This window comes from Citrus clementina, unplaced genomic scaffold (assembly GCF_000493195.1).
Source record: "Citrus clementina cultivar Clemenules unplaced genomic scaffold, Citrus_clementina_v1.0 scaffold_3, whole genome shotgun sequence".
NCBI lineage: Eukaryota > Viridiplantae > Streptophyta > Magnoliopsida > Sapindales > Rutaceae > Citrus > Citrus x clementina.
In genome coordinates, this window is record NW_006262339.1 from 47,584,261 (window position 1) to 47,610,531 (window position 26,271).

Consider the following 26,271-nt stretch of genomic DNA (forward strand, 5'->3'; position numbering starts at 1 on the left):
AAAAAAAATTAAATTTTCAGGAACCACGTGTATAGCCAAAGAAAATCCTACGTGGCCGTCGATGAGATGGGATTGACCTACTTCTGCAATACAAATAAGGTTTTTCTTAAAAAAAAAAAAAACAGTTTCCAATTATAAATTACACCAACTGGTTTGAACCCATTTCAGGTCAGCCGTCGATATTAAATTAAAAAAAAAAATCATTTATAATTTTTTATTTCAAATAATGAAATGATTGTGGATGAGTTACCACCGATCAATCTTTAAAAGCTACCCATTCTACGAAATTCAAAGCTACAACAAGTATTTCTCGGAAAAGAAAGATCCATTGATTTAGTAGCGACTATACAAATTTGACGCACAGAGCCCTTCATTGATTCGTTCATATACAAGTTTCATTTAATTTACACAGTACAGATTTATTATACAGACAAATTTCAGAGACTTTCTAAAAGCCGCCGAGAAGTGATAAATCTCTATCAATGTAATCTCTATCGGTCATATTATGATGAGAAAAGCCCAGAAAAAAAATAGAAACAAAAACTCTGCCGAGGTAGATTTTATTAACATGCATAAACTCATCAACACACAGTAAAAAGTCATATAAACGACTCAACTAATTATTGGCACGCCCTGGGTTGTGGGGTGATTTGATCTTGGGTGGTGTTAGTCTGTACAAATCCATTGTGTCACCTTCTGCTTCTCTTCTCCTTGCCTACAAAAGCATTCACCACGAATGAGATAATGGGACATCATCACAACTATCTAAAGCACATTTTAAGCAAATATTTACAGAAAACTCACCAAATATACTTGATCTTAAAGGAAACCGAAGAGATGATGATCCCTTCAATTTCAGCTCTCTCAGTGGCCTGTTTTTACTCGCTTTTTCTGTTTCTAGAAGACCACGACTACTTTCTCCCATTAAAAGATCAGTTCCCTTCTTCACCTTTTCATGATAAATGGCTGGTGGTGCAAGCCTTAACTGAGGCATATTTTCTATCTGGACTACTCTCTGGTCCTTTCGAAGATTGTTCAGGATTTCAAACTGCAACATCCAAGTCCCAATTATATTAGCTATCAATCACTGGGAAGATTAGTAAACAGAAACAGATTAGAAAATATGTTACATTTACCCGTGATAGTTGCTGAATTCCATTGGAATAGTCTGATGTATCACTTTCATGTGAGTGCAGTGTAGTTCCTAATGATTGTTGCGGTCTTGATGAAAACTTACTTACTAAACCACTCTCTGCAAGAACTGTTTTGTTTCTCGATCTCTGAGTATTCTTCTTGGGCATACAAAGTGGGCATCCAGATAAGTTACTTTTGCTTGATGATTCATTTTCCAACAGTTCACATTGAATATGAGTTGCATGACCACAATTGAACACTCTAATTTGAAAACTAGAGGAATTCTTCGTGAGAAGACAATTACATATACAACATAGTAAACTCCTGGGGGCATACCCATGAGAGGCCTCCTTCTTGAGCACACTCATGGTATAGAATGTATCATCCTCTATTAAAGATTTGGCAGTATCCTGAAATAGAAAAGCAAAAAAGTTCAAATCAAGAAGAAAATCACTTACTTGCATTTGACAATATCCAAAGTGTCAAATATATCACACTTGGCTCCTTATTTTAGAGGGCGAAAAAATGCAGATTTGATCCGAGAAAGGTGGCTTTACCAATTCTTTTGATCTCAAAAGAATATATTTAGAGGATCATTCTTATGAAATTAAAGTCCACAAAAGAAGCTGTGGGGTTGAAATATGCCAGTTGGGATGAAAAGCTCAACAAAGGTGCAATATAAACAAAAGTACGTTGAATTCTATGAACATACCAGAATTCTTCTTTCAAAACTGTACGTTCCCAGCATTCCCAATATGGTAAGTTTAAAGTCACCAAATTCCTGGCTACCATTATCAGACAGGAGTTTTGACATTATGGTTGGAAGATGAACATATCCTATCATTCCTTCAACAATCTCTTTGATGAACTGAGAAAACAATTTCCTCAAAATATGAGAACCCCTATGGGATTTTGAAATTCTCCACTTGATAATGCATGCCTCTGCATCCTCTTGTGAGCCAAATGATTCCTCTAGCATTCTGGAATGATTTTCTCTTTCAGATGCCCTTTCAACAAATGAACCCATTAAAGGCTCACAAAACCTGTAATGAAACTCAAAATGTAATAACCATCAGAAAAAATAGATGTGCAAAAACTAAATGGTTTCCTCATTTATTTTAGCTAGGGAAAAAGGTTTCTGAGAGACACTGAATTCAGAGACTATTAGATGAGAAAGAGTGTAATTATTGCAGTGAAACAACCAGAAGTGAAAATCTAGCAGAAATCTAAACTCTTTTCAGAATTGTGCAAAAACTAAACCCTCCACATTAATTAGAACGTGATCCTTCATACCGGAGTCCACTGTTTATCTGCTTTTCTCTACATTTTTGGGTTTCTAGAACTAATTCTGTAATCTCACCCCTTCATCTTCATTTCGTCAGTGTAACTACGGAGATATTCCATTCCCTAGTAGAAACAATGGAAAAATGATTCTGACTAATGCTCTATTTATTATTTCACATGCAACCACATATCTGACTTTTCAATTCATAAATGAAAGTCAGAAGTCCATCAAATGACATAAAACTTGTGTGAAATCATGACAGCATATGAATCAAGAAATTGAGAAAGCAAGAAAGCAAATAGTAATTGGAACTCACGAATCAAGTAATTTAAACCAGAGCACTTCTGACTCTTCTGGATTCAGACGAGGAGTGTTCCGCTGGCACAACCCAATACAGGCACGCAATATATTATTTACATCATTGACCTATAAGAGAAAGATCACATGAATTATTAAATTGCCAAAATATGCTGCATTCTACACAAATTATGTTCTCATGCTCATCAAACAAAAGATATCCCTTTACAAACCTCCTCCATATTTAAAACAGTGCTGAAATGCTCTACACTGACTGATCCATTAGAAACTGCTATAGGAAGGGCACTTCCCACAGCAGTCTCAAGCGCAGCAAACTTATCATTAAGTTCAGATAGTGTAAGTAAGAGAGCACTTCCCACATCTCCAACCCTTTCTAATAAAAATGCAGCTGCATCTGTGATTCCATACTCTTGGCACAGGCGTAAACAGTATTCCACCCGATAGCTATCAAAAGTTTCTAAGAATTTGAGAACTGAATCTCGTTCATACCGACATAATAACTGCAAAAGTAAAGTGCATCATAATTAGAACCTGAGATGCCTTCATGAAGTGAAAAGGTGCTTCCTCTGTAACTTATTGGCGGATAAGCAGTAATTAAACTAATGCAACAAATAAAGAGGCCATGAAACCAGAGATATTACAGAATAAGATAACCTTAATAGTGTCAAAGAATGGGCAAGTAAATACAATTTTTTTTTAAATCTTCTGATTTCCTCCAAACCTGAGTACTTGACAGAAGAGGTCTACAACTACGTAAACAGTCAAATCATAATGAAAGCAAAGACTATTCGGTGTCACTGAGACCAAGCACATGCTAAATATGGCAAGGGAAAGATGTATTACAAAAGTGCTCACCTCCAAGTAAAGCTCAATCATATCATCAGTCACATGAACTGCGTTACTAGACAGGAATTTAGGGAGGTCAGAAATTCTTTCAATGTAAGCCCCCAATCCTTTTGACTGATACTTCACCCATTTACAATTAGCAACATCCAGCGTATCATCTTTTCTTAAATAAGATAAGTTGAGGGTTCCATGCAAGTGAACCTCAACAACCGTCTTCAAATAAAGGAAAAGACTTTTTGGATGAGAGCGAAGTTCAGAGAGGATATGTGAAGCTTCATCATTGAATTGGTCAATGACTAAGAAGAATGTTGCCTCTCTGCAAAAAAAATTAAAAAAAAGATCCGAAAAGGAAAAGCTAAGAAATAAGACAGAATATATGCCTTAACCAATTGAGCCAAAAAAAAAAGGCATTACCGGCTTAAGCAAATCAGCTCTGGAATCCGGGAGATGACTGCTGAGTGGAAAGCAGTATATTCATTGTCAGTCAGTTGTAGTAATGTATCATGGATGAAAGAAAAGGCACAAATAGGTTCATCGACATCTTTCATGTAGCTATCCAGAGCAGCAAGATAGTTATATCTGATGGTATGAATTAAACCACAAACCTGAAAATAAGATCAATAAGAATAATTAAGCATGAACTGAGACAAATTTTTAGAACTGTTCCTGTATCTCCAAGTGATAATACCTTAAGATTGTGAATGATAAAGATACCTGATAAAAATGGGCATTCTCACATAGATGTAACACTTCAGATGCATTCCAATCAGTCTCCGGCACTGCTTCCAGAAGCGCTAGAAGCTGCTTTTCTCTTCTTTTAGAAGTTTCAATATGTGATAGAATACTTTGTGGGACATTCTTTTCTGATGTCAAGTACTGTAGAATCTGACTCAGTACACTTTTTGAGACAGTAGCTCTTCCAGATGCAACATAGCATGCAATGAACTCAAATATGTGACCTATGTCCTTCGTAGATGGCCAAGCTTCTACTGATCCACTATCATCCTTGCTAGCAGATCCATCTGTTGAAGAGATATCCTCATCAAGAATATGCACAAGAGCATTTACAGTATTCTGAACCAGCATATTCTGATATTCAGCCACCATCTTGTTTCCGTTGTTAGGCTCCGCATTTGTGTCAGCCATATCACATGCATAAAAGTCAGATTTTGGCGTCTCAACTTCTATGAAAGCACATCTCAGAACATCTAAAGTAGCTTCAGTGTCCAATTCCAAGAGATGATACAGATTCAGATATGATCCTTTCAGCAATAAGCTTGAAGCTGCTTGTGAATTCTGGGCATCAGATTCCTCCAAAAGAAACTGCACAAGTTCTGCTCTAAGAGATGGCAAGCGTGTGGAAGGAAGAGTTCCATGACCTGCAATAGAGTATATGATTACTCCACAATTCTTGGTCAAATCCGTGATAGCGATTTCTTTGAGAAATTTAAGAATCAAGCAGTACAAAGGTTACAACTAATACAATATTACCTAGAGAAGCAGCTCGGCTTCAGTTACCATTTCAAAAATTTCAAACACAATGCAAGAACTTAAATAATTTCAAAGAGAAACTGGCCATTTCCATTTAATGTATCAGAATATTTTCAATCCTTGGCTAATAACCAGCAACACGTTGAACGTCATAAATTTTTGACAAGAAGCAAACTTTCTACAATTCAGCGTATCACTGTGAAAATGAAATTAGAAGACTTAAGTCTTACCTGGTGGAAAAGCAAGACCTTTGAAGCAATACTTGAGATATACAAGCATCCTGTAACTGTTACCAGAAAAGCAAAACAAAATAACCTTTTCAAGTAATATCTAGATCAAACCACCTAAACGAACAATCAGCAGTACAAAGAGAAAGACAAACCAGATATTTATTATATAGGACTAATTGTTATTCCCAATGAAATCACTATAAGATGCTAGTAAGTGGATTGAATAATTGGAGTATAAGTCAAAGATATTATTTAATTATCTTTTTTCAGAAAACCATGTGGCTTGAAGAAAATAATCAACCTACTACCACACATATATTTGCCCCATCCAATCCCAGACCCTGACAAGTAAAAACATTTCTCTACAGTGTGTTTTATACACCAGTAAGACATGTGCCAAATGTTGTGGGTTTCATACAAGTGTAATAAAAATTCCACCAGACAGGTGGCATGTGTCCTAGCGGTAGCTCCCATATTGCAATACAATTTTGTGGGATCAGTAATAGTGGCATAAGGCTTTGATATTGCAAGCTTGAGAGAGAAGGGGGGGGGGAGTTCATGGAAATTTCTATATTCAATTAACAGAAAATAAGTCCTGCATATTCGGAAACATACCCAAGGGCATAAGCACTTTCTCTTTCACTATTACGTAGAACTACCAACAGCTCTTCTAAAGGGGCACGGAAATCATCCAATCCTTTGTTAAAAAGATACACTAAAGCACCATGGAGTCCATGCTCTCGGCATAACCTGACAACCTACAAAATGATTGATACATACCACTGCAGTTAGGAAAAAAGTTTATTTGAATTTTGAAATAAGAAATGACTGACAAAGAATTGTAAACTATGATGCAATATGACCTGATTGAAGTCCAAAGAAGAAATGTCCATATGAAGGACACATTGCTCAACTCGCTGCAACCATCCCTTGGAGCTATAATGCTCTACCAGAGCTTGCATTATCTTTGAGGAGAAATTTAAAAATTAAAAAAGAAAAAAAAAGAATTAAAATGTATGACAAAACTAATAATAAGGCTAAATGTTTCAACACTAAAAATTACCTCGGGGGGGAGAGATCCAAGCATGTCCTTCAAAATATATGGCTCCAAAAGCTCCAGAAATGTGTCTAGCAAACAGTAACCCAAGTCATTGAAAAAATTTCATTTGATGCCGCAGTCAGAAAAATTTGTCTTAGGCAACTATGTAATCAGAAAAGTTGCTTCCTCAGGATACCATATGGAAAAGGAAACCCACTTCAAAGTTTAATTTTGCATGAAGTTTAATGCAAATTAAATTCCATCTACATTTTAACACAATAGTAACCTAACGTTCAAGCCTTTTTTGCTTTCAACCATGATATTCTTTTGCGACAGATATTATCACTCTTCATCATGACTGACTCACACAATATGGATTCTCATTTTCCATTTGAACGTATCAACAAAGGTCTAAATTTCAATATCACACTCAAAATATAGTTCAACACAAGCATTAAGACCAAGTGGAAATTGACGCCATGAGTACCTCTATGTTGAACAGCCTCAAATTTGGAGAAAATGTCATCGAAAAGTATGTCAGTCCTATTGATATGGACACAGAATTCAACAGCTACACCACCAACACGGGTGAACTGCTCTTTAATTTCAGCGTGAACAGTACTGCTTCTACTTTGTGGATTGTTAAGTTGTGCCAGTTTCTCAATTTGGTTGCAAAATGCCACTGAAATATATGAAAATACTTCATCTACATATGATAGTAGCAACTCAACCAGATAAGGCATTATGGCCTCCTGAACAGCATCTAGGGTTCTGGGAAGGTCGATAACACCATGAGCTTGTCCATCATAAAGTGTCATAGCCATGTTCAAGGCACCCATCCAGTCACCTGCTTTCCGCAGAACCTGAATTCGTTCCTTCCAAGGAAGAAGTCGGGAAACAACAAGATGCATAGGTCCGAGTACATATATGGAAGCTCCTCTTACGCTTACGCAATTATGATAGGATTTCTCAGGGTTCCCAAAAACATTAGTAAAGTAGCTACGATATCCAACAAGATCATATCCTTGAGATCCATCAACTGCAAAACTAGTTTGATGAATTACAGTTCCATCTCTTGCGTACAAATATAGCTGTCCCAACAGTGTAAGAACCACCAGCATCTGGAAAAAGTCAGCCATACAAATATTTTAATATCGACAAGAGGAATGCTGTAAACATAAATTGGAAAGTGAAGGAAGAGTCATTGACCATTAGAAACCAAAGTAATTTAATTGCATTTGAGATAAGACAAAAAACCAAACAAATAAGGCTACCTGATCATCCAACCAGGCCACACCAATGGCTGCACTGTCAAGGGACCACTTCCCATATACTTTAAGCTCTGATTTGACCAACTTTGCAACCTGAACTTTCCGATCCCAAGCAATTGCAAGCAATGAAACTCTCTCTGCTGCTTCAGTGGGAATACTTTCTGCAAGATATTCAGCATTAGAAAGTTGTCAACATGAATTTTAACAAACCCAGAAAATTCATACCTGTTGTAGAACTTCGACATGTTGTCATGCATTTCCAAGCAGTGTAAGGCATAGCACCCTCTCGGACCCCATCGGGCCTAGGAATTTGTGCATAGACTTCTAATGTGGGAGTAAGTCTTACCTGCAATTAAAAAAAGAACCTTCTACAGATTTTAAATAAGAAATGTCCAAAAAGAAGAAAGCATCAAACTCAATGCAACAAATACTGGAATCCGTGCAATCATTTGAGGACTTCATACCACCAGTGCAGTTTGATAGGTGACGAATATGACCACACCTTCTTCAACCAAAGAAGACCCTTCATTGAACAGTTTCCAACCTGTATCTGACCCAACTACCCCTCCCATCATGCTACCAATACTACTGGCTGAAGCAGTGGAATTTCCTTGAGAGGATAGCGGAGCACCTCCACAAGATTCATCGAAAAGAAGAGGTGAAGCTGATAGTACAATGCCCGTTTTTTGTCCATCAAGGAGACACTAAATTTCATGATAAACTTTAAGTTATTAACTTGAGGAGGATAATCCATTGACTGTCATTGTCCAAACTGTGACTGAAGACAAATATATAATGCTAAATAAAAATTTCCCTTTCTAAAGGCTAAACAGTCAGGTGTCTTACCTGTGTCTTGATAGAGAACCTATTCAGCAAGGGAACCACAGATAAAGAATGTAACTGAACAAGACCTTTAGTATCACCAGTAACTGCTTTAAACTGACGAGTAACTTGAGAATCCTGCCCTAGGAATAATGTATGTACAACTGGTGAGGTGTGCTCTCCAGTAATAACTTTCGCTGCAGATGCCCTCTGCACATCCCAAACTGTAACATGACCATCAGCATAACCAGCTAAGAGCAGATCTCCTGGCTGATTGAAGCACATGGCAGTTACTGGGGCAGGAGATCGATCCCCTAGCAAACCAAGCATCATCATCTGAAATATATATATATATATATATGTATGTAGCAGGTTAGGACTGCTGAACATCTTGACATGCCAATTATGGGTTCTCCAAACTGAAACTTCTATAATTGTTTAAGTTTACTATATAATTAAATATTCGTAACAATTGGGAGATTATTCTACAATGTTAAAGTTGTAAAAATTATTAACCAAAATAAGTTGGATTTTGGTGACCACCAGCCTCTATGCTAGGCAAAAGTCCTGAAGAGCATGCCTAGGATTGAAACAGTGCTCCCATTGATGTGTAATCAACACAGGCATGTTTGAAAACAACATAGGGAAAATAATCACTAAATTCTCATTCTTAGCTTAAATCTTTTCCAAAACATACATAAAAATTAAAATTAAAAAAAATTACATAGATTCAGTATGTAGTACCACTAGTATTTTTCCATGTGTATCAGGTCAAAGTTGCTTCACTTCAAGATGCGGTATGATGTTTTCATGCAGCAGTATCAAACAATTTACGCATCGAGCAAATTCATAAGCAGATAGTAGCTATTTTCTCTTTGACATGGAATGGCAGCTTGTAGACTTTCAAATAAGCACTATAGTTAGCGCATAACCAAGAAAAATTAAAAACTAAAAATTTCATAACACCATGAAGTCTATCTTAATTCTTCAAACATACAGGTGAACTGGCTGCCGATACTGATTTCAAATAATAAAGAAATCATTATATTTTTATTCATGCTTCTGCAAATACTACTCTAGTTTATGTAATACAAATAATGTAAAACAGAATAGTCCAGCTTTATCTACACGTCAAGAGTAGAGAATTATTCTTTTAGAAATGTTTCAGCCGGTAATAGAAAAAATTCTCAATAAAGGCGATAGAAAAATAACATTTTGATCCCACCTAATTTACCAGTCCAAATTCGCATTCTTTTTTAGTGGTTATTACAAGTTTTCTTACCCGTTTTAATCATACATTTTATAACATCGCTTAATTGTAAATGGCTAGATGTGAATCAGATACACAGGGATTAATCCTCACTATGGCAACAAGGCTTTAAGCACGTTGTATGTATAAAGTTTTGTAAATTCATATTCAAGATTCTTCACCGTAATTTCTCATTTGCGACAACAGGGGAATAGATTAAAATCTTTGAATCCATCAACACAAACAGACATTTCATTTCAAAAGGAACCATCAACACAAACAAGAAAGCAGCGGAAGTGAACTAAAACAAACCTTTGAATCCATGCTGTCACGATGATGAGCAGAGTATTTACTGGGCACAACAACAATGGCACCTTTGGACATTCCAACAGCTATAAAACTAGGATGCACTGCCAAGACTTGTGGGGAACCATGATCACGCCTAAATGCCTGGGATGCAATAGTCTGTGTAATAGTGTTATTAGCATCAACATCAAAATATCCCAATGTAGTTGAACCTCTTCGAACACCCTCAAGCCTCATGGGCTGGGCAGCCGCACCCTCCTTCCAATGCAAGCCAGTTGATGCCTGCTTTTTCTCAAGTTCCTCAGCCAATTCAAGAGGCTTCAAGGAGGGCTGCACTTTTTTTTCAGCTCTTCTACTAGTAATCTCACTCTCCAATTGCCCAATTCTCTCCTCCACAAGCTCTGAAATGTCATCTATCGAACTGGCATCATTACTACCATCTACTCCAACCTCATCATCTTGAGAGGTGGACATACTCTTGTCCGAACTCTCCATCTCCAATGTAGGAATTTCCAAATTTTCCTCCATTAGTCCAGTCCGGTCAGATTCATTTAGAGGAACAACACTACTCTCGGTAGAAGCATTCACTTCCAAGAACATGGAATCATCATCAGCTGTAACAGGGGCAACAATTCTATTTCCATCAATATCATTAGCGTCATCTGAACTAGCAATTATAGATTTTTCTCTCAAATTCAGATCCTTCACAACAACTCGCGGAGAGCAACCAATTAGTTGGCCAGTATTCAAATTAGAACTAGTATTTAAAAATTCATCATCAACATTACTAACCTCGGATTCTAATTTAGTATCTACATCTCTACTACTAGCCAAACTCGACAATTCACCACTAACATTCACTTGAGCAGACTGAAAATCACCTATTAGCTCCGCATCTCCCTCCAATTTCTCGCTCGACACGCTAATTTCATTCGAGGAAACGGAAGCAATCTCGTGATCATCACCGTCGAGAACTTTCAGAAGCGTTCCACTCCCCGCCCTCCGCGACTTTATCGCCGCCGCATGGGGAGTCGGGACCGACCTCGACGCCGCAGCAGCAGCAGCGAGTGCCGCCCCAGGCTTGGCAGTCGATCTCACTCCACCAAACAGCGACGGCAATTGTCTCGAAGATGACGGAGGAACCCTCCATATGGGATCGCCCGATAATTCGTTACTTTTGACCCGATGAAATGAACCAGGTTTTGGAGTGGGTTTATCTTGAGATGAAACGCCGTCACCTTGGGGCTGTGGTTTGGCAAGGGAGGTATCTGAGTGGTGAATTGACGATGTTGGCGATGAAGGCGACGTAGAGGACTCGGAGTCGTTGAGGATTTCGTCAAGGGTACGATGGGGGACTGAGTTGAACTCGTCATCAGAATCGGAGGAGAGATGCGAGTTAAGGAACGAGTCAACATCGAGTTCCATTAGTGACTTTGTGTCCTGGAGCTCTTTGGTCATTATTTATTTGTTTCATATCATAAGTTATCTTTGGTCTAGTATTGTTTCGTTAGTTCAGAAACATACGTTCGATCGCTTGCTTGCTTATATAGTTATATATAAAATGAGATTTTGTTTTACTTGCTTGAATCTGAATCTAAGAGGATGGGCGAAGAGATTGCTCTGGTCTTGATTTCACCTGCTGGATTTCATTCAATCAGCTGTAGATGACGCACTTAACCAAGCCAATGTAGCCGCCTAGCCGGCGTAGACAGGCGGTTTGAACCGTGAATTGGTGATACCCAAAGTCCGTCTATAAACGAATAATTTATTTCGGTTCACCTTTTTCGTAAATTAATTATTTTCACATTATTCTTCATTTTTTAAATTTCAAATTTTTTAAAGAAATAATTTAAAAATTAATCAATTTATTAAGAGTAACCTAAAATTCATCCATTAATACATTAAAATATTGAGTGAGGGTTATCTAAACCCATAAAACTACTGTTTAAACTCCTACATTCTTTAAATCCATTATAAAGATTCAAAACTAATTTTTTTTACTCCCAACATCTCTGAATATTCCAAATACAACCCTAATGACACAATTGTCTTCACCTTTTTATTTTTCTACAGCATTCATAAATTTTTTTTCCTGAAATTTACAATATTTTTACCATTGTTTTTATTCACTCATTCAAGTTTCAATATAAAAAATATAGAAATTTAAAAAAAAATCATAAAGTTTGTTAGTTTTCTATACGATGTTCTTGGTTTGGGAAAAGCCTTCACCGACAATTCATGTAAATAAAAGATCAAGAATTTCCAATAGTTCATATTTAATCGAAACTTGATAAACTTGTTTTTACTTGAAAAAATAAAAGAAAGCAAAAGAAAAATTCTTGTATTTTAAAAAAAGTTCCAACAAAATCAGAAAACAAACTATCTTTGAAGGGATTCGCCTATATTACAGCCGAGGTTTCATACCATAATTTTTGTCCTTATCCAATGTAACATTAGATTTAAAAGCAATTGTTTGAAGTGGTGAGTTTTCTAGTTAGTAAAAAAAAAAAAAAAAAAAAGAGTTTTGGATCGTGAAGAGTAAACAACTGTAATTTCACCTAAATTAAACAATGAATTTCATGACAACGGGTTTGGACTTTAAAGCAGTATATAGAGAATTAGACATGCATCGTATTTGTCTTGAAGTTGTTTTGTTCAGAATAGTTAATTATTGTCCTTAAGAGTAATTTGGTCAGGGAGAATGCTGTAATAAATTTTTTTAATGAATTTATGGTTTAATGAGTAAAATTATAGGTTCATACATAGACTTGCCCAAAAACATTTTTTTTAAAGTATGAAACTGCTGAATACAAGCTAAAATTATAATACATATGCTGCCCGAAAGACATTTCATGAAAATCATAAGGCGATTACGAGTGATGACGGACACGGTAACAAGAATTAAAGTTATTATGGGATGTGCATGTGTAATAACTAACGAGAATCGAGTTTATTATCAGCTGCATATGCGATACGAAATCAAGTCTATTATGGAATATATTCATAACAAGAATCATTGGTTATAGTGGGATAGCGGAAGTCGATTAATAGGAAAAGATATTATAATAGGAATATCTTAAGGTTAGTTTTGTAACGTTATAATTTGTAAATAATTATTGTTAGTTGTGCTGAATAAATAATCAAGTATGAAGAGAATTATTTAAATTTTTAGTAATTTTTTTTTAAAAAAAAAGTGATGTGAGTTTTAAAAGTAGTCGCGTGTATTTCTTAAATCTTATTATTAAATTATCATAAGAGTACAAACGACCAAAATGGACATTATATTGAATAAAAAACTTTTCACATATTTATAAACATGTATATACGTAATTTTTTTACTGTATATATTAATAACTGAAAACTTAAAATATTTTTTTATTTCATTATTTCAATATAATTAGTAATAATAATATTCTCTCTGAACTTAATAATTTTATTTTCGAATTGAATTTGGATAATTTTGAATTATTATAACAAATGTGAGGATATATATGGAATTCTATTAAGTATAAAATTGATTTTTAAAATTAGATTTTGAAAAGCCATTCTTTCTTATGGGTGGTAATTTAGATGAAGATTTGTCTATTCGATTCAATTCCAATTAAATGAGTTCTTGTTTGAAAAAATTGATTTGTTTAATAAATTGATGAATTTGATTCAATTTGTTAAATAAACGAATTAAAATTGATGAATTGGATTTGTTTATTCGTTTGTATTTTATATGATGTCAATTTTGTGGGTTTTCTATTTCATCTTGCATTTATTTTTGTTTGTAAATTACTATTTTTTTAAACAAATCCAAATTCGATTGATTTGTTATTAGTGTTGCATAAACAAATTAAACAAACTATAAATAAATCCAAATTCTATTTGATTCGTTTAACTTTGTACAGTAAATATATTAAATGAATATATTTACGATTCGTTTATTTGTTTTGTAACTTACCCATACTCCTTCTCTACTTTTTAAAATCAGTTGTAAGATACAATGATTTTGCCAAAAATTTTTTAAATTAACTAATACTAAAGTTCATTTTTAGTTTTTCAAAATCACTTTTGAACATCTCTAAAGTAATTCTATACGGGCCTTAAGACAAATACGATTAGATGATGCTTTGATAGAAATGAGACTATATATCATTCTAACCCAATTGACTCAATAATATGAGATTTTTACCATAATGCTCTATAGCATAAGGTCAAAGGTTTAAAAAAAAAAATTCCACAATATAAGGGATTCTTATTAATTAAAATAGTTTATGGAAACATTGAGAAGATCTCTTTATATATAATAGAGTAAACTTATTTCCCCCATGTTAACTCAAATAGGGAAACTAAATCCCAACTAATACTTATTTAAAAGATCTAACCTCATATCTAATAAAAAACTAATTGAAATTGAAAATAATTGAAAGACCTAAAATAATAAAACTCTAAAACGTTATATAATCGTCCTACATTAATGTTCTTAAGATTGATACAATAACGAACGTTATACATAAATAGAATTTTACAACTATTAATATATGTGTTGAGACTTATGAAATTTTAAAAAAATATAGAATTCTATTGTTGTTAATTTGCTTTAAGAAATAGTTAAATTCTTTTATATTTTAAACATCGATTTTTTTATTTTTTTTAAGATATGGAGGTGAATGGAGTTTTTTTTTTAACTTAATTATCTCAAAATTCAAATTTGGATAATAAAAAAAAATTACAAATCATTCGGTTAAATTGTAAAGCCAAACACCATTATTTCTTAGTTAGAGGTTTGTTGGACATGGCTTAGGATTAGCAACGGCAAAATTCCCCGCGAGTACTGCACCTGCAAGGGTCCGTTACATTAGGGTTGAGTACCAGGTCTAATTTTATTATGTTTTATTAAAAAAAATCGAGTATAACTTTTTATATCCACTAATTGAGCAAGGGTCCAGCTAACTTGCAACCGTGATTTGGTACCCCATTTTTTGTCTTTTTGTGATTCAACCATTAGATCCAACCCAAGAGTTGTAAAAGCTATTTCAACGGCAAGGATGCAATTACTTGGTTATTAACGCTGCAGCCCCTCTTGTTTCATTAAAAAAAAAGGGTAAAATTTCAAGATTTTGACACATAAGTCCATCAAATTATTTTATGATTTTTATATGAGTCTAGGTGATTTAATAAATGAATATATTTAGATATATAAAAATATGGATGGATTATTTTAACTTGCTAAAATACTCCCCAAATCCATTTATTTAAAATATCAATTACAAAAAATCCCATTTTTTAGTATAATTTTTTTAAAAATAAAATACCCATTTAATGTTTTACCATTTAAGATAGTGTTACTTATAAGGATAAATAATTATTTTAACTAAATAAATGAAACTTAACTTTTATTTCTATAAATTTGCTCAACATCATATAACCTTATAATTGTTAGCATAAGATATAAATTTAGTCTAAAAAATTTATTCAAAGGGTCCCCTTAGGGCAAAAAATTAATTATCATATGATAATTTGGTTGGCACAAACTCTATTATTCTTAATTTACTTATCCATGCCAAACACTCTATTGGAATTAAATTTTAGTAAAATAAACATATGTCACCATCTTTAACCGCATTCAACAGACCCTAATTGTTTAGATTTTGTTATAGAGAGCAAGATATAGTTCTTTTCTTATTATAGTAGTAAAAATAAATAAAAATAAACACAATAGATTTCTTTTAAGAGAATGCAAGCATTATTTTTATGAGATTTTGTGTTGAAGAAATTAATTCAATTATGTGGTTAGAAGACTCTCTATTTTTTGATATTTTAGAAGAATTATATGTTGGATAAATGAATAAATTAAGATCAAAGCATAACAAAAATGATTGAGAAGAAAACCGAAAGAGAATAATTTCTTAGAATTTTAAAATTTTCATATTTTAATTGGGGTTTATTTTGTAAAATTATTGAAATTTATAGTTTTTAATATTACCAAAAACAGTAGAGATTGTTAAAGAAAATGCCAAATAAATTTTTTAGAATTCTAAAATTATTATATTTTAATTAGGGCTTATTGTGTAAAGTTTTTAAAATTTATAGTTTTATTATTTACCAAAAACAATGAGGACTGTTAAAGAAAATGTCAAAATTGGGTGTTTGGTATAACGGAGGCAAGGTAGTTTCGTCCATTGAGCAAGTCGATATAAAACACTAATATCCAGACCCGAGCATTAAACCCGTTTTGACTATTGACTCTTTACTTTTTAATGTTCTGAAAGTTAAATTAATAGCTAAATCGAATAAATATTAAAGTAAAAATTTAAAGCCCTAAAACACAAACATTAGCATTTAGCAATTTGGCAATAGGAATCAATATCTAATATGATATTGTCCAAGACATTTACTTGGAGACTTTAGTCGCTTAATGAACTAGATATTTACTAAATCATCTAAAATATTATCCTAATTAAAAACAAATGATAATTAAATAATGTTCAAATCAGGGTCAAACTGAAAAGAATGAAGTATTGACAAGAAAATGACAAAGTGAAATTTTCCGGGATTCTATTTTCCATCCAAATATTTAGTAATATATTGATTAAAAGTGAACATTCATTAAATTATAACTAATATTTACCTAAACTTAAAATTATTTTTTAAAAATATTTTACCATAAAGTGTTGCATGTTTATCTATAACTAAATAGTTAAGGTATTACTTTTCCTTTTTAAATATATCATATGTTAAAAAATAAAACGGACATAAGAGATAAGAGAGATGAGGGGTATCTTTAATTTTTATTGAGAATCCTCAATTTGTACCCGTTTAAGCTCACAAATCACAACAGGTATTGAATATTCTCCTCCAAACGAGTATGAGCACGGATTTTAGCATCTTTTATACAAAATTCCCGGTCGTTGCTATCATACTTCAGTTCAATTCAATTATAAAAGCAACCGAAACTTTAATTCTGAAAATATAAGATTTTAGTTTTTCATTAGGAAAAATTTCAATCCACACCCAATAATATCGATAAACAATTACCATGCAATATCTCACGTCGCTAACGAATGAATTCTAAAACTATTTTGTAAGTCGTGGACTCTCCTAATTAAGTAGAAACATTTTAGGTTGTAAAGCCCAATAACAAAACTATAATAAGAACCGATTGAAAGTGGATCATATCTACTTGGTTGTGGAGTTGAGCTGTTACAATTAGTATAAGACCAGATTGAAGACTTGATATATGGATAAATATATTAATTATATGATTTTGTTCTTTTATATTTCCTATGACCTTCACGAAGACCCAATTCTCAAAGGAAAAATATGTAATATCTTACATCACTAATGAATGACTTCTTAAACTGATTTATGAGTAATGGATTTCCTAATCAATAGAGATTTTTTTGTTGTAAAATTCAATAATAAAATTATGACAAGCCCTGTGCATAAAATAGACAATATCTATTTAATTATTAAATTCCAACTGATGCATACCACCACCTATATATAAATATATAAAAGGACATTTTCACTTTGATCATGAGTCAATCAATTCTCAAAAAATGGTGGACAACTGGCAGTACTATGAAATGTCTAAGCAATAGCATTACTTTTTCATTTCATTTACATCCGTCCATTGCTCATTCAATGAAAATTGAAAAAACATGCATTTTTGTCTTCTTCTCCTGAATTCTTGCGCTGAAAAGGAAAGCGAGATTTGGAACTGACAAGATTGTAGTATTATTTATTTTATTTTATTGTATTTTTTTAAATTTGATTATGCGTCGTTACAGATTCAATCAATCACAGTCTTCCCAGATTCCTAGGCTCGTAGCAAGAATTGATGATAACCAGTAGCCAGAGGACTCGTTTCTGCCGTATTTACAATTTTACCCCGTCAAAATTCAAATAAAAAAAAACCCAAAAAAAAGTAATTTTAAAGGAGAAAAGCACTCATTATCTCACGAAATAATACATGCTTTTTATATAGGGATGACAATGGATTGGATCTTACTCAGGATTTTCACGTTATATAAATCTAATCGGATCAAATTTAGGTTAGTTTAAAATGAATTTGGATCAGATTTAGATATCAATGTGCGGATCTAAGATGGATCTGAAGTAAATCTGGATCCATCTTAATATTTAAATTCATATCAATATCCACCCATCTTTTAATTTTATTTTATTTTAAAAGTTTCTTAACAATTGTGGAATTATAATGATAATAAATTTTATTTATAGTATATTAGTGGTATTTACCATGCATTTAAACTCTTAATACTTAAATGTTAGTTTTATAAATTTAAAGGTCAGCCAGTCCCAAAGTATGTATATGCAATATTCAAATTGCAAGCCAAGTAATACAACCTAGCAATTTATTTTACTATATTGGCCAAATAATTTTAAAGGAATATAGTTATTCATATATTTAGTCAAATATGATCATAATAAAAATAATAAAGCATTGAATATAAATCACATTTAATTTATACGTCATTATCAAATATTATAGGAATGATGGTGGATGTGTCGTAGATATTAGAATGATGAAGGAGACAATAAAATATTATATTAATCTTACTTCTGTAATTACTTTTGAAGAATATTTTATTATCTTTTTTATTTATTGTTTTGGTGTAAAAGTATAAGTTATAATATTTATTATATTTTTGAGAAAAATTATATAATTTATTTGTTATCAATACATTTTGGCCTTCAATTTTCATTCTAAAAAATTATTACTTTTTTATTGTTGAGTTTTAGAATTCATGACGGATCTAGAGCATATTTAAATTTTAATTTTTTTTCGAATTTAGAGCAGATATAAATATTTATTTCTTTTTTGGATATGAATATGAAGTGAAAAATATAGATTCATGAGAGATCTGGAACAGATACAGATCTTAATTTTTATTATGAATTTAAATTTAAAACAGAATAGATCCAACTCATATCTATCCCATTGTCATCCCTATTTTTATATCCCAAGTCCCAACCAAGCCAACATATCAGATATGAGATATCACGCAAAGTCCTTTTAGCCAAAAAGTTTAAAATTAAATCAAAAAGTTTTCAGTTATTCATCTCGTGAAAAACTCGCGTGAGAACACAAAGCAAAGATGGCTGAGCGATATGCTTATTATTCGAATGAGTATTTTCGTTTGATATTTGTTTTTCAACTGAACAAATAGAATTCGACGGTGGTTAGTGGTCTCTCGTCTCGAGTGTCGGACCCAGACTAATGGACAAAAAATCATGAATCCGTATATTCCCACTTCCCAGTTGGACTCTCTTGTTTTGTTCGTATATGCCTTCTTTCATCCAACTGTCTTAACATCTCTCGCAACTTGAAGTGAAGTTGTAAACCGCGAGAAAATCCTGCGGTTCGTATTAACCACGAATCTCTAATAAGTGATTTCCCATGTGCAAGGCACGGCAACAACTCTACAAAAGGGCAAAGAGCGAAGTCAGCTGATGTTCGCTTCACGTTCATTCATAGACGCTTGAGCACCAGATTTCATCAGGAAACTAAGAGGGAAACAAATCTTCAGCAGGTGAAATTTTAATACGTCTAGTAGTGTAGTGCGTAGTGTGCTGTTGTAACATTTTTTTGTATCGATCGATTAATTTTCTGCTGATTTTTCACTTTCCAGAGACTACAAACATAATAATATCAGCTATGGCTACCGCTGTAGCCGCTTCAAGCTTCGTCTCAAGGAGTTATGGACATGAGGTAGCTTCAGGATTGAATAGTAAGGCATCACAGATGAAATTTAGGTGTATGAAGCACAGTGGGCTGAGAAGTTTAAATATCATAGACGAACTCCAAGTGAAAACAATGGCATCAAAACTAGCCACCAGCAGGCAAGCTGGGAGGAATGGATTTAGAAGCCAGAACGGGCCATCCTTAATGATTGTTTGTGGGGTTGGCCTGAATATCCTCTTTGTTGGAACAGAGGTTGCTCCTTGGAGTAAAACTGGGGGACTTGGTGATGTTCTTGGAGGTCTGCCACCAGCACTGGCCGTAAGCTTACTTTTTTCTTTTCTCTTCATCGTTGTTTTTGGCAGACAGATCAAATTGATTAAATCATCGTAGATTGATTGGGATATGTTGGATGTCGAATGCATCATCGACTAAACTTGATTCCTTTATTCAGGCCAATGGGCACCGTGTCATGACGATTGCACCCCGATATGACCAGTACAAAGATGCTTGGGATACTGATGTTGTAATTGAGGTATATCAATTCTATTTAGATTTTTTTTCCTTTTTTTCTTTAGTCCTTTAATATTTTCTTTATTTCCTGTTGATATAAGACTAAAGATATAGATTTGTGATTGAAATTTTGATTGTAGCTGAAAGTTGGAGACAAAATTGAAAAAGTTCGCTTCTTTCATTGCCACAAGAGAGGAGTTGATCGGGTGTTTGTGGATCATCCTTGGTTTCTTGCGAAGGTAGTCTTTGTGAATCATTTCTCTTACTGTCTTATGGTCAAATGTTTTGATATGTTTGAATTGTGAAGGGTGTCTCTGAAGTTGCATTTGTTGTGACTAAACTTTCAAGGTGTGGGGTAAAACCCAATCCAAAATCTATGGGCCTAGGACTGGAGAGGACTACCAGGACAACCAACTTCGCTTCAGCTTGTTGTGCCAGGTCAGTGGTTGTAAACACTCTCTAATCTTGCACATTTTGCAAAAGAATTTTATAAAGATCTAAGGGGTCCAAAAGTCTCAATATAAAAGACGAAGTGTCTGAGACTCCTTGAACCATTGTGGTTATTGTCCTCAAATTTTACAGTTTTAATTCTTACAGGCAGCTCTTGAAGCACCGAGAATTCTGAATCTTAACAGCAACAAATATTTCTCTGGACCATATGGTAAGAAGAGTTATGTGATTCTTACATCCGAGGGTTCTACTAAACAAAATAAATATGAGTAAATAAATATGAGTTGCTACTTTAATCTCCTTGTATGTAGGTGAAGATGTCGTTTTTGTTGCTAATGACTGGCATACTTCCCTTATCCCTTGTTACCTGAAAACTATGTATAAGCCCAAAGGGATGTACAAAAGTGCCAAAGTAAGTGCTTATGAGAAGTATTTCAAAAAACCCCTGGCCTGTGCATAGGTAATTGAGAACCCTTATTGTGCTTATTATTCTTTTCAGGTTGTTTTTTGTATCCACAATATTGCTTACCAAGGAAGATTTGCATTTGAGGATTTTGGACTTCTCAACCTTCCAGCTCAATTCAAAAGCTCTTTTGACTTTATTGATGGGTATGGTTCCATTGGATTAGTGTCAGAGTTCTTCATGGTCAAAACTATCCTCTAACTAATCCTATCCTGCAGATACAATAAACCTGTGAGAGGAAGAAAAATCAACTGGATGAAAGCTGGAATATTAGAATCAGACATGGTCTTAACTGTGAGCCCACACTATGCCCAAGAACTTGTTTCTGGTGAAGACAAAGGAGTAGAATTGGATAACATCATCCGTAAAACTGGCATTAAGGGAATTGTGAACGGGATGGATGTCCAGGAGTGGAACCCCTTGACTGACAAATATATAGGTGTCAAATATGATGCTTCAACTGTAAGATTCTTTATGAGAATGAACCTCTTATCATAACTAGCATTCTAAAATCTTGGCTTGTTGTATCAAGATGTCACACAAATTTGTATTCTCAGGTGATGGATGCGAAGCCTCTTCTGAAGGAAGCCCTCCAAGCAGAAGTTGGGTTGCCTGTCGATAGAAATATTCCTGTCATAGGCTTCATTGGTAGACTTGAAGAGCAGAAAGGCTCAGATATTCTTGCAGCTGCCATTCCCCATTTCATCAAAGAGAATGTTCAGATAATAGTCCTTGTAAGTATTACAATTAGAAATTATTCTACCCTATATACTTTTATTATGACATGAGAACAGCTGTATCTATTATGATATTTTTTTTCCTTTTTCCTGTCACATTCTCTCAGGGTACTGGCAAAAAACCAATGGAGAAGCAGCTTGAACAGTTGGAGATACTGTACCCTGAGAAAGCCAGAGGAGTAGCGAAATTCAATATTCCTCTGGCGCATATGATAATAGCAGGAGCTGATTTTATTTTGATTCCAAGCAGATTTGAACCTTGTGGTCTCATTCAATTACATGCCATGCGTTATGGAACCGTATGATGTTCTACTGGAATTTCTTTTCTCTTCCTCCTACCGGCTCATGCTAATACTATATGCTAGAAATCAAGGCCAAAAATTTGCTTTACACAAGTGTAATCCCTCTGCAGGTACCTATCGTGGCTTCCACTGGTGGTTTGGTTGACACTGTGGAAGAAGGCTTTACAGGATTCCAGATGGGAAGCTTCAGTGTTGACGTAATATACTCATCTCCATCCTATAATTCTAGAGTAATTCCAAGGATACCACTTGATTCAACTGTAATTTCTGTTTTTATCATTGATCAATTTCTTTCAGTGTGAGGCTGTGGATCCAGTAGATGTGGCTGCAGTGTCCACAACCGTCAGAAGAGCTCTTGCAACCTATGGTACTCAAGCTTTGGCTGAAATGATGAAAAATGGCATGGCTCAAGATCTTTCATGGAAAGTGAGTATTGGAACTGTGCAAGAAGAAGACTCTTTAATTTAGTGGCTTCAGTTGAAACCTGTCTTTTCAATTCGTTCAAAAGATATCTGAGCTGATATGTTTTTTAATGGGACAGGGACCAGCTAAGAAATGGGAGGAGACCCTACTTAACCTGGAAGTTGCTGGTAGTGAACCTGGAATTGACGGCGAAGAAATTGCTCCTCTTGCCAAGGAAAATGTGGCCACTCCTTGATCGAGGCTACAAAAATCTCCACTTTTATTTTGGACCGCAAACATGTTCCTGTAATTCTCCACAACCCAAGATATTACTTAGGAAATAACATAGGTTGGCAGTATATGCAGCATGCGCTATTTTCAATAATGGTTTGGAGTTGAGACATTAGTGTTTACCTTGTATAATGAAATATTAAGTTCTGTTTTACAGTTTTGTAAAAGGGCTCTGAGGGCTGTCGCCACTCTCCTGAAATGAAAAAGTTCAACTGAACAAGTTTATAGATTCAACGCTTAACATCAATGTTTTTTTTTTTTTTTCTTTCACTTTTTCTCTCGTGTATGCGCGGAGGATTCTACAAACATATTAGAATCTAAAATCTACTAGAATTTAGATCCATACAACTTGTACTATAGTCTAGAAATCATTCCAACTCTAACTTAAAAGTATACTCTCATAAATAATTGAGAAAAATAAATTATTCCTGATCCACATTTTTCAGAGTTAAGTTTATAAAATTGTTCACTTTTTTTAGTTTTACACCTAAATCAAAATAAATTTTTATTATAATATTTATTTAAAATTTTTGTTTATGACCCAACATTGTCTTAAGGCAACCTTGCAGGTCTTTACCCAATGGAACGTAACATCTCTAAAGATATACATTTAGGCATAGGGTTGGCAAAACCCCGGGCTAGGTCCGGGCATTGTGATATTTGGACCCGGTCCAGATGTAATTTTTAGATGTTCGGGTTAGGTTTTATATTTTTTTAAATATTATATGTGTATATATTTTTTATTTGTTAGTAATTTTATAAATTTTAAATTTATTTCAATAAAATTTGACATAAAAATATAAATTTTAAGTGTTTAAAATTTTATATATGTACAATAAATGAGTCAAATAAATGTAAATATTTAAAATAATATATATTTTATAATATTGTTTTAATAAAATCTAGGTTCCGGGCCGGGCTCTGAGTTTTTCAAGTGATGCCCAATACCGGTCCGACTTCATACCCGGCCCACAACGCCCGGATACTATTCGGGTCTGGACTGGGCGGGTATTTATGCCATCTCTATTTAGGCATGTTTGACACGTAAAATAAAATAAGATAGAGTGAGATAAAATGAGATAAAATGAGATAAGATGCGGTCAAATAAGGTTAGATATAATATTATATTGTGTTTGGTGAAATTTAAGATTTTGGACTATAAATAATCATACATTATATTTAGTATATTATCGGATTGGATAGTATCTGATATATTTTACATATTAACTTAATCAAAATTATCTATATATTAATTTAATCAGAATTATGTTACTAATATATTCTATATATTAATTTGAGCAAAATTATCTTAAATTAATTGTTACACCACAGTCTAAAAAATAAGTTTGCTCCCCATAAATTTATATTTTAGAACCTTTGCATGCTGGCACTGAAAACTGATGCCTTACCACTTGGCTATACTTCATACGGCTTGTTTTGGACGGTAAGCACAGGCAGTTGAAGCATTAAGATTTTGCATAAGATGTTGAACATGGCTAAAAAATAAAAAAATTATAAAAATAATATAAAATATAATCTAAATTAATTCCATTTATCAGTAAATATAAGCATTGAAAAAAAAATGACAAAACCTTCCCTTGATTTTTTTTCCTTGTTCATAGTTTTAAATGAGAGTTTACGCAATAATATCATCAACAAATATAATAAAAAATTAGTCCATAAATACAAAAATATATTATACAATAATGTCATCCGTCTATATCTATAAAACTATTTCACATCATCAACAGTCAAGAGTACATTGGCACGTCTGTCATCCCACCATATTTTGTATTAAATTAATTGATAAATTGACAAAGTATTTCAAATATTAACTTAATAATAAATTTATATATGCAAATTTACAATTATATTGTTATTTAATGTTTATATAAGTTTAAAGTAATATTATAAAAAAATTATGAGAAATATTATTATAGTTTAATCTGAATATGCGTTACAATATTTTTAATATTTGTTAAATAAAATAATTTATTGATTAAAAAATAAATTATTCACTATCCTATGAATACTTAGGATAACTTTTTTAGCCTTAGAAATGCAATCCGAAAGGTTCTCCTAATGGTAGACCCGTTATAATTTATTCCAAATTTACCTTTAGCACTAAACAGGGGATTAGAATTACTTTGACAAAACAGTGCTAATCCCATGAATTTTTAAATGCCACCAAACAGCTCCTAACTATTCCTTGGTGTTCTATAAATAAAAAATTGAAAGACATTGATTTTTAATTATAAATTAGGTGGGGATATTTTCATCCCCTTATTTTTGTAAGGAAAAGAAATTGTTAGACCCCCCACTATTTAGAAAAAGAGACAAGAATTTGTAAAAAGAAATATAACATATTCCATTTGTTTAAGTAAAAAAAATATATTTAATGCACAATTACCATTATGTCCTGGGCGGCATATAATTCAGTACAAAGAAGCCTACAATTTCGTATTTTTGCAATTAATACTTGGAATTGATAGGTAATTATTTTGTCCAATTTGGGACTTCAATCAGCTCCCAAACCCGAGCCCTTCTCAAATCTCAATAATAAAAAAGCAAATTTAAATAATAATAATAATAATTTCCATCACTTTCTCAAGAATACAATCACGAATGAATCAAAATCAAAAGCCAATTCCACACAGTCCGATCCAAATCTAATTGCTATGGAGCATAGCTCCCCGCACATTGATTCCGACAACAACAGTACCGCCACCGCCAATGCCACAGCCTCCGATAACTAAATTAGCCCAAAAAATATGAGCTCTTATACCTGAGGCACTTAATTTTACTTGATTAAATTTCCAAACTTCTCCTTTATTTATATAGTTTTTAAAAATAACGTAAACTTACTATAATTATAAATGAAAATATCACCACCCTTAAAATTTTAACAAAAGTAATAAAAATTTAAAATTTTATCGGGTAAATTTACATTTTGACTTTAGAGTTTAATTTCCTATTACCTCTCATAAAAATTCCAACCCACCAAAATACTCTCTAAACCCATGTTTTAATTTAATTTTTTATTATTTAAATATCCTTAAATAACACTAATTAAGAGGACAAAAAAATTAAAAAATAACATTGCTCTATACACTCACTCAATGAGAAACTTAATTATCATATTCAATTCGTACTCTATTAATTTGCAAATTCAATCCATGATTAATTCGCCTTTTTGTCTATATTTCATCACTTTTTACGTTTTGGATATTGAATCTACAGATGAAGAAGAAATATCTTTTGTCTGTGGACTGGTTTTTTTGAGCCATAGATTACTGGGAAGAATTCATTTTCACATGCCGAAGCAAATCAAATTTTGAATGAAATAAGAAATGTTTATGGGCTTATTCTTTAAACTTTAATTTGAGGGAAGTGGTTTCTTAGTGACAATTTGCCATCAATCATTATAATTC

General features: G+C 33.2%; 2 protein-coding genes across 2 annotated transcripts; one reads left to right on the plus strand and one right to left on the minus strand.

Annotated features, from left to right (window-relative positions):
- Positions 1-306: 306 nt before the first annotated feature.
- LOC18048821 (vacuolar protein sorting-associated protein 8 homolog) lies at positions 307-11,708 on the minus strand. Its single transcript, XM_006444668.2, has 19 exons — positions 9,998-11,708; positions 8,461-8,772; positions 8,079-8,318; positions 7,840-7,960; positions 7,618-7,775; positions 6,831-7,464; positions 6,368-6,432; positions 6,168-6,269; positions 5,920-6,062; positions 5,305-5,360; positions 4,298-4,962; positions 3,998-4,188; positions 3,593-3,899; positions 2,950-3,237; positions 2,736-2,845; positions 1,847-2,177; positions 1,137-1,544; positions 805-1,048; positions 307-715 (listed from the first exon to the last, which is right to left on the minus strand). The coding sequence occupies exons 1-19, from the start codon at positions 11,447-11,449 to the stop codon at positions 690-692; spliced, it is 5,853 nt and encodes a 1,950-aa protein (XP_006444731.1). The 5' UTR covers positions 11,450-11,708; the 3' UTR covers positions 307-689.
- A 7,482-nt stretch (positions 11,709-19,190) lies between these two features.
- On the plus strand, positions 19,191-23,074 carry LOC18048822 (granule-bound starch synthase 1, chloroplastic/amyloplastic). The gene is made up of 14 exons (XM_006444669.2): positions 19,191-19,533; positions 19,633-20,003; positions 20,137-20,217; positions 20,336-20,434; positions 20,544-20,633; positions 20,793-20,856; positions 20,957-21,057; positions 21,145-21,254; positions 21,327-21,570; positions 21,666-21,842; positions 21,953-22,144; positions 22,258-22,344; positions 22,445-22,573; positions 22,689-23,074. Exons 2-14 carry the CDS (start codon positions 19,659-19,661, stop codon positions 22,803-22,805), a joined length of 1,836 nt encoding a protein of 611 aa, XP_006444732.1. The 5' UTR covers positions 19,191-19,533; positions 19,633-19,658; the 3' UTR covers positions 22,806-23,074.
- The last annotated feature ends 3,197 nt before the right edge of the window (positions 23,075-26,271 follow it).

Bases quoted from the DNA above. Each gene is read 5' to 3' on its own strand.
- LOC18048821 (XM_006444668.2), bottom strand. From the start codon at position 11,449: ATGACCAAAGAGCTCCAGGACACAAAGTCACTAATGGAACTCGATGTT. The intron at 8,319-8,460 runs GTAAGACACCTG...CATGAAATTTAG, and splicing joins GGTTCTCTATCAAGACACAG to TGTCTCCTTGATGGACAAAA. The intron at 3,900-3,997 runs GTAATGCCTTTT...TTTTTTTTGCAG, and splicing joins GAGCTGATTTGCTTAAGCCG to AGAGGCAACATTCTTCTTAG.
- LOC18048822 (XM_006444669.2), top strand. From the start codon at position 19,659: ATGGCTACCGCTGTAGCCGCTTCAAGCTTCGTCTCAAGGAGTTATGGA. The intron at 20,004-20,136 runs GTAAGCTTACTT...TCCTTTATTCAG, and splicing joins GTCTGCCACCAGCACTGGCC to GCCAATGGGCACCGTGTCAT. The intron at 21,843-21,952 runs GTAAGTATTACA...ACATTCTCTCAG, and splicing joins ATGTTCAGATAATAGTCCTT to GGTACTGGCAAAAAACCAAT.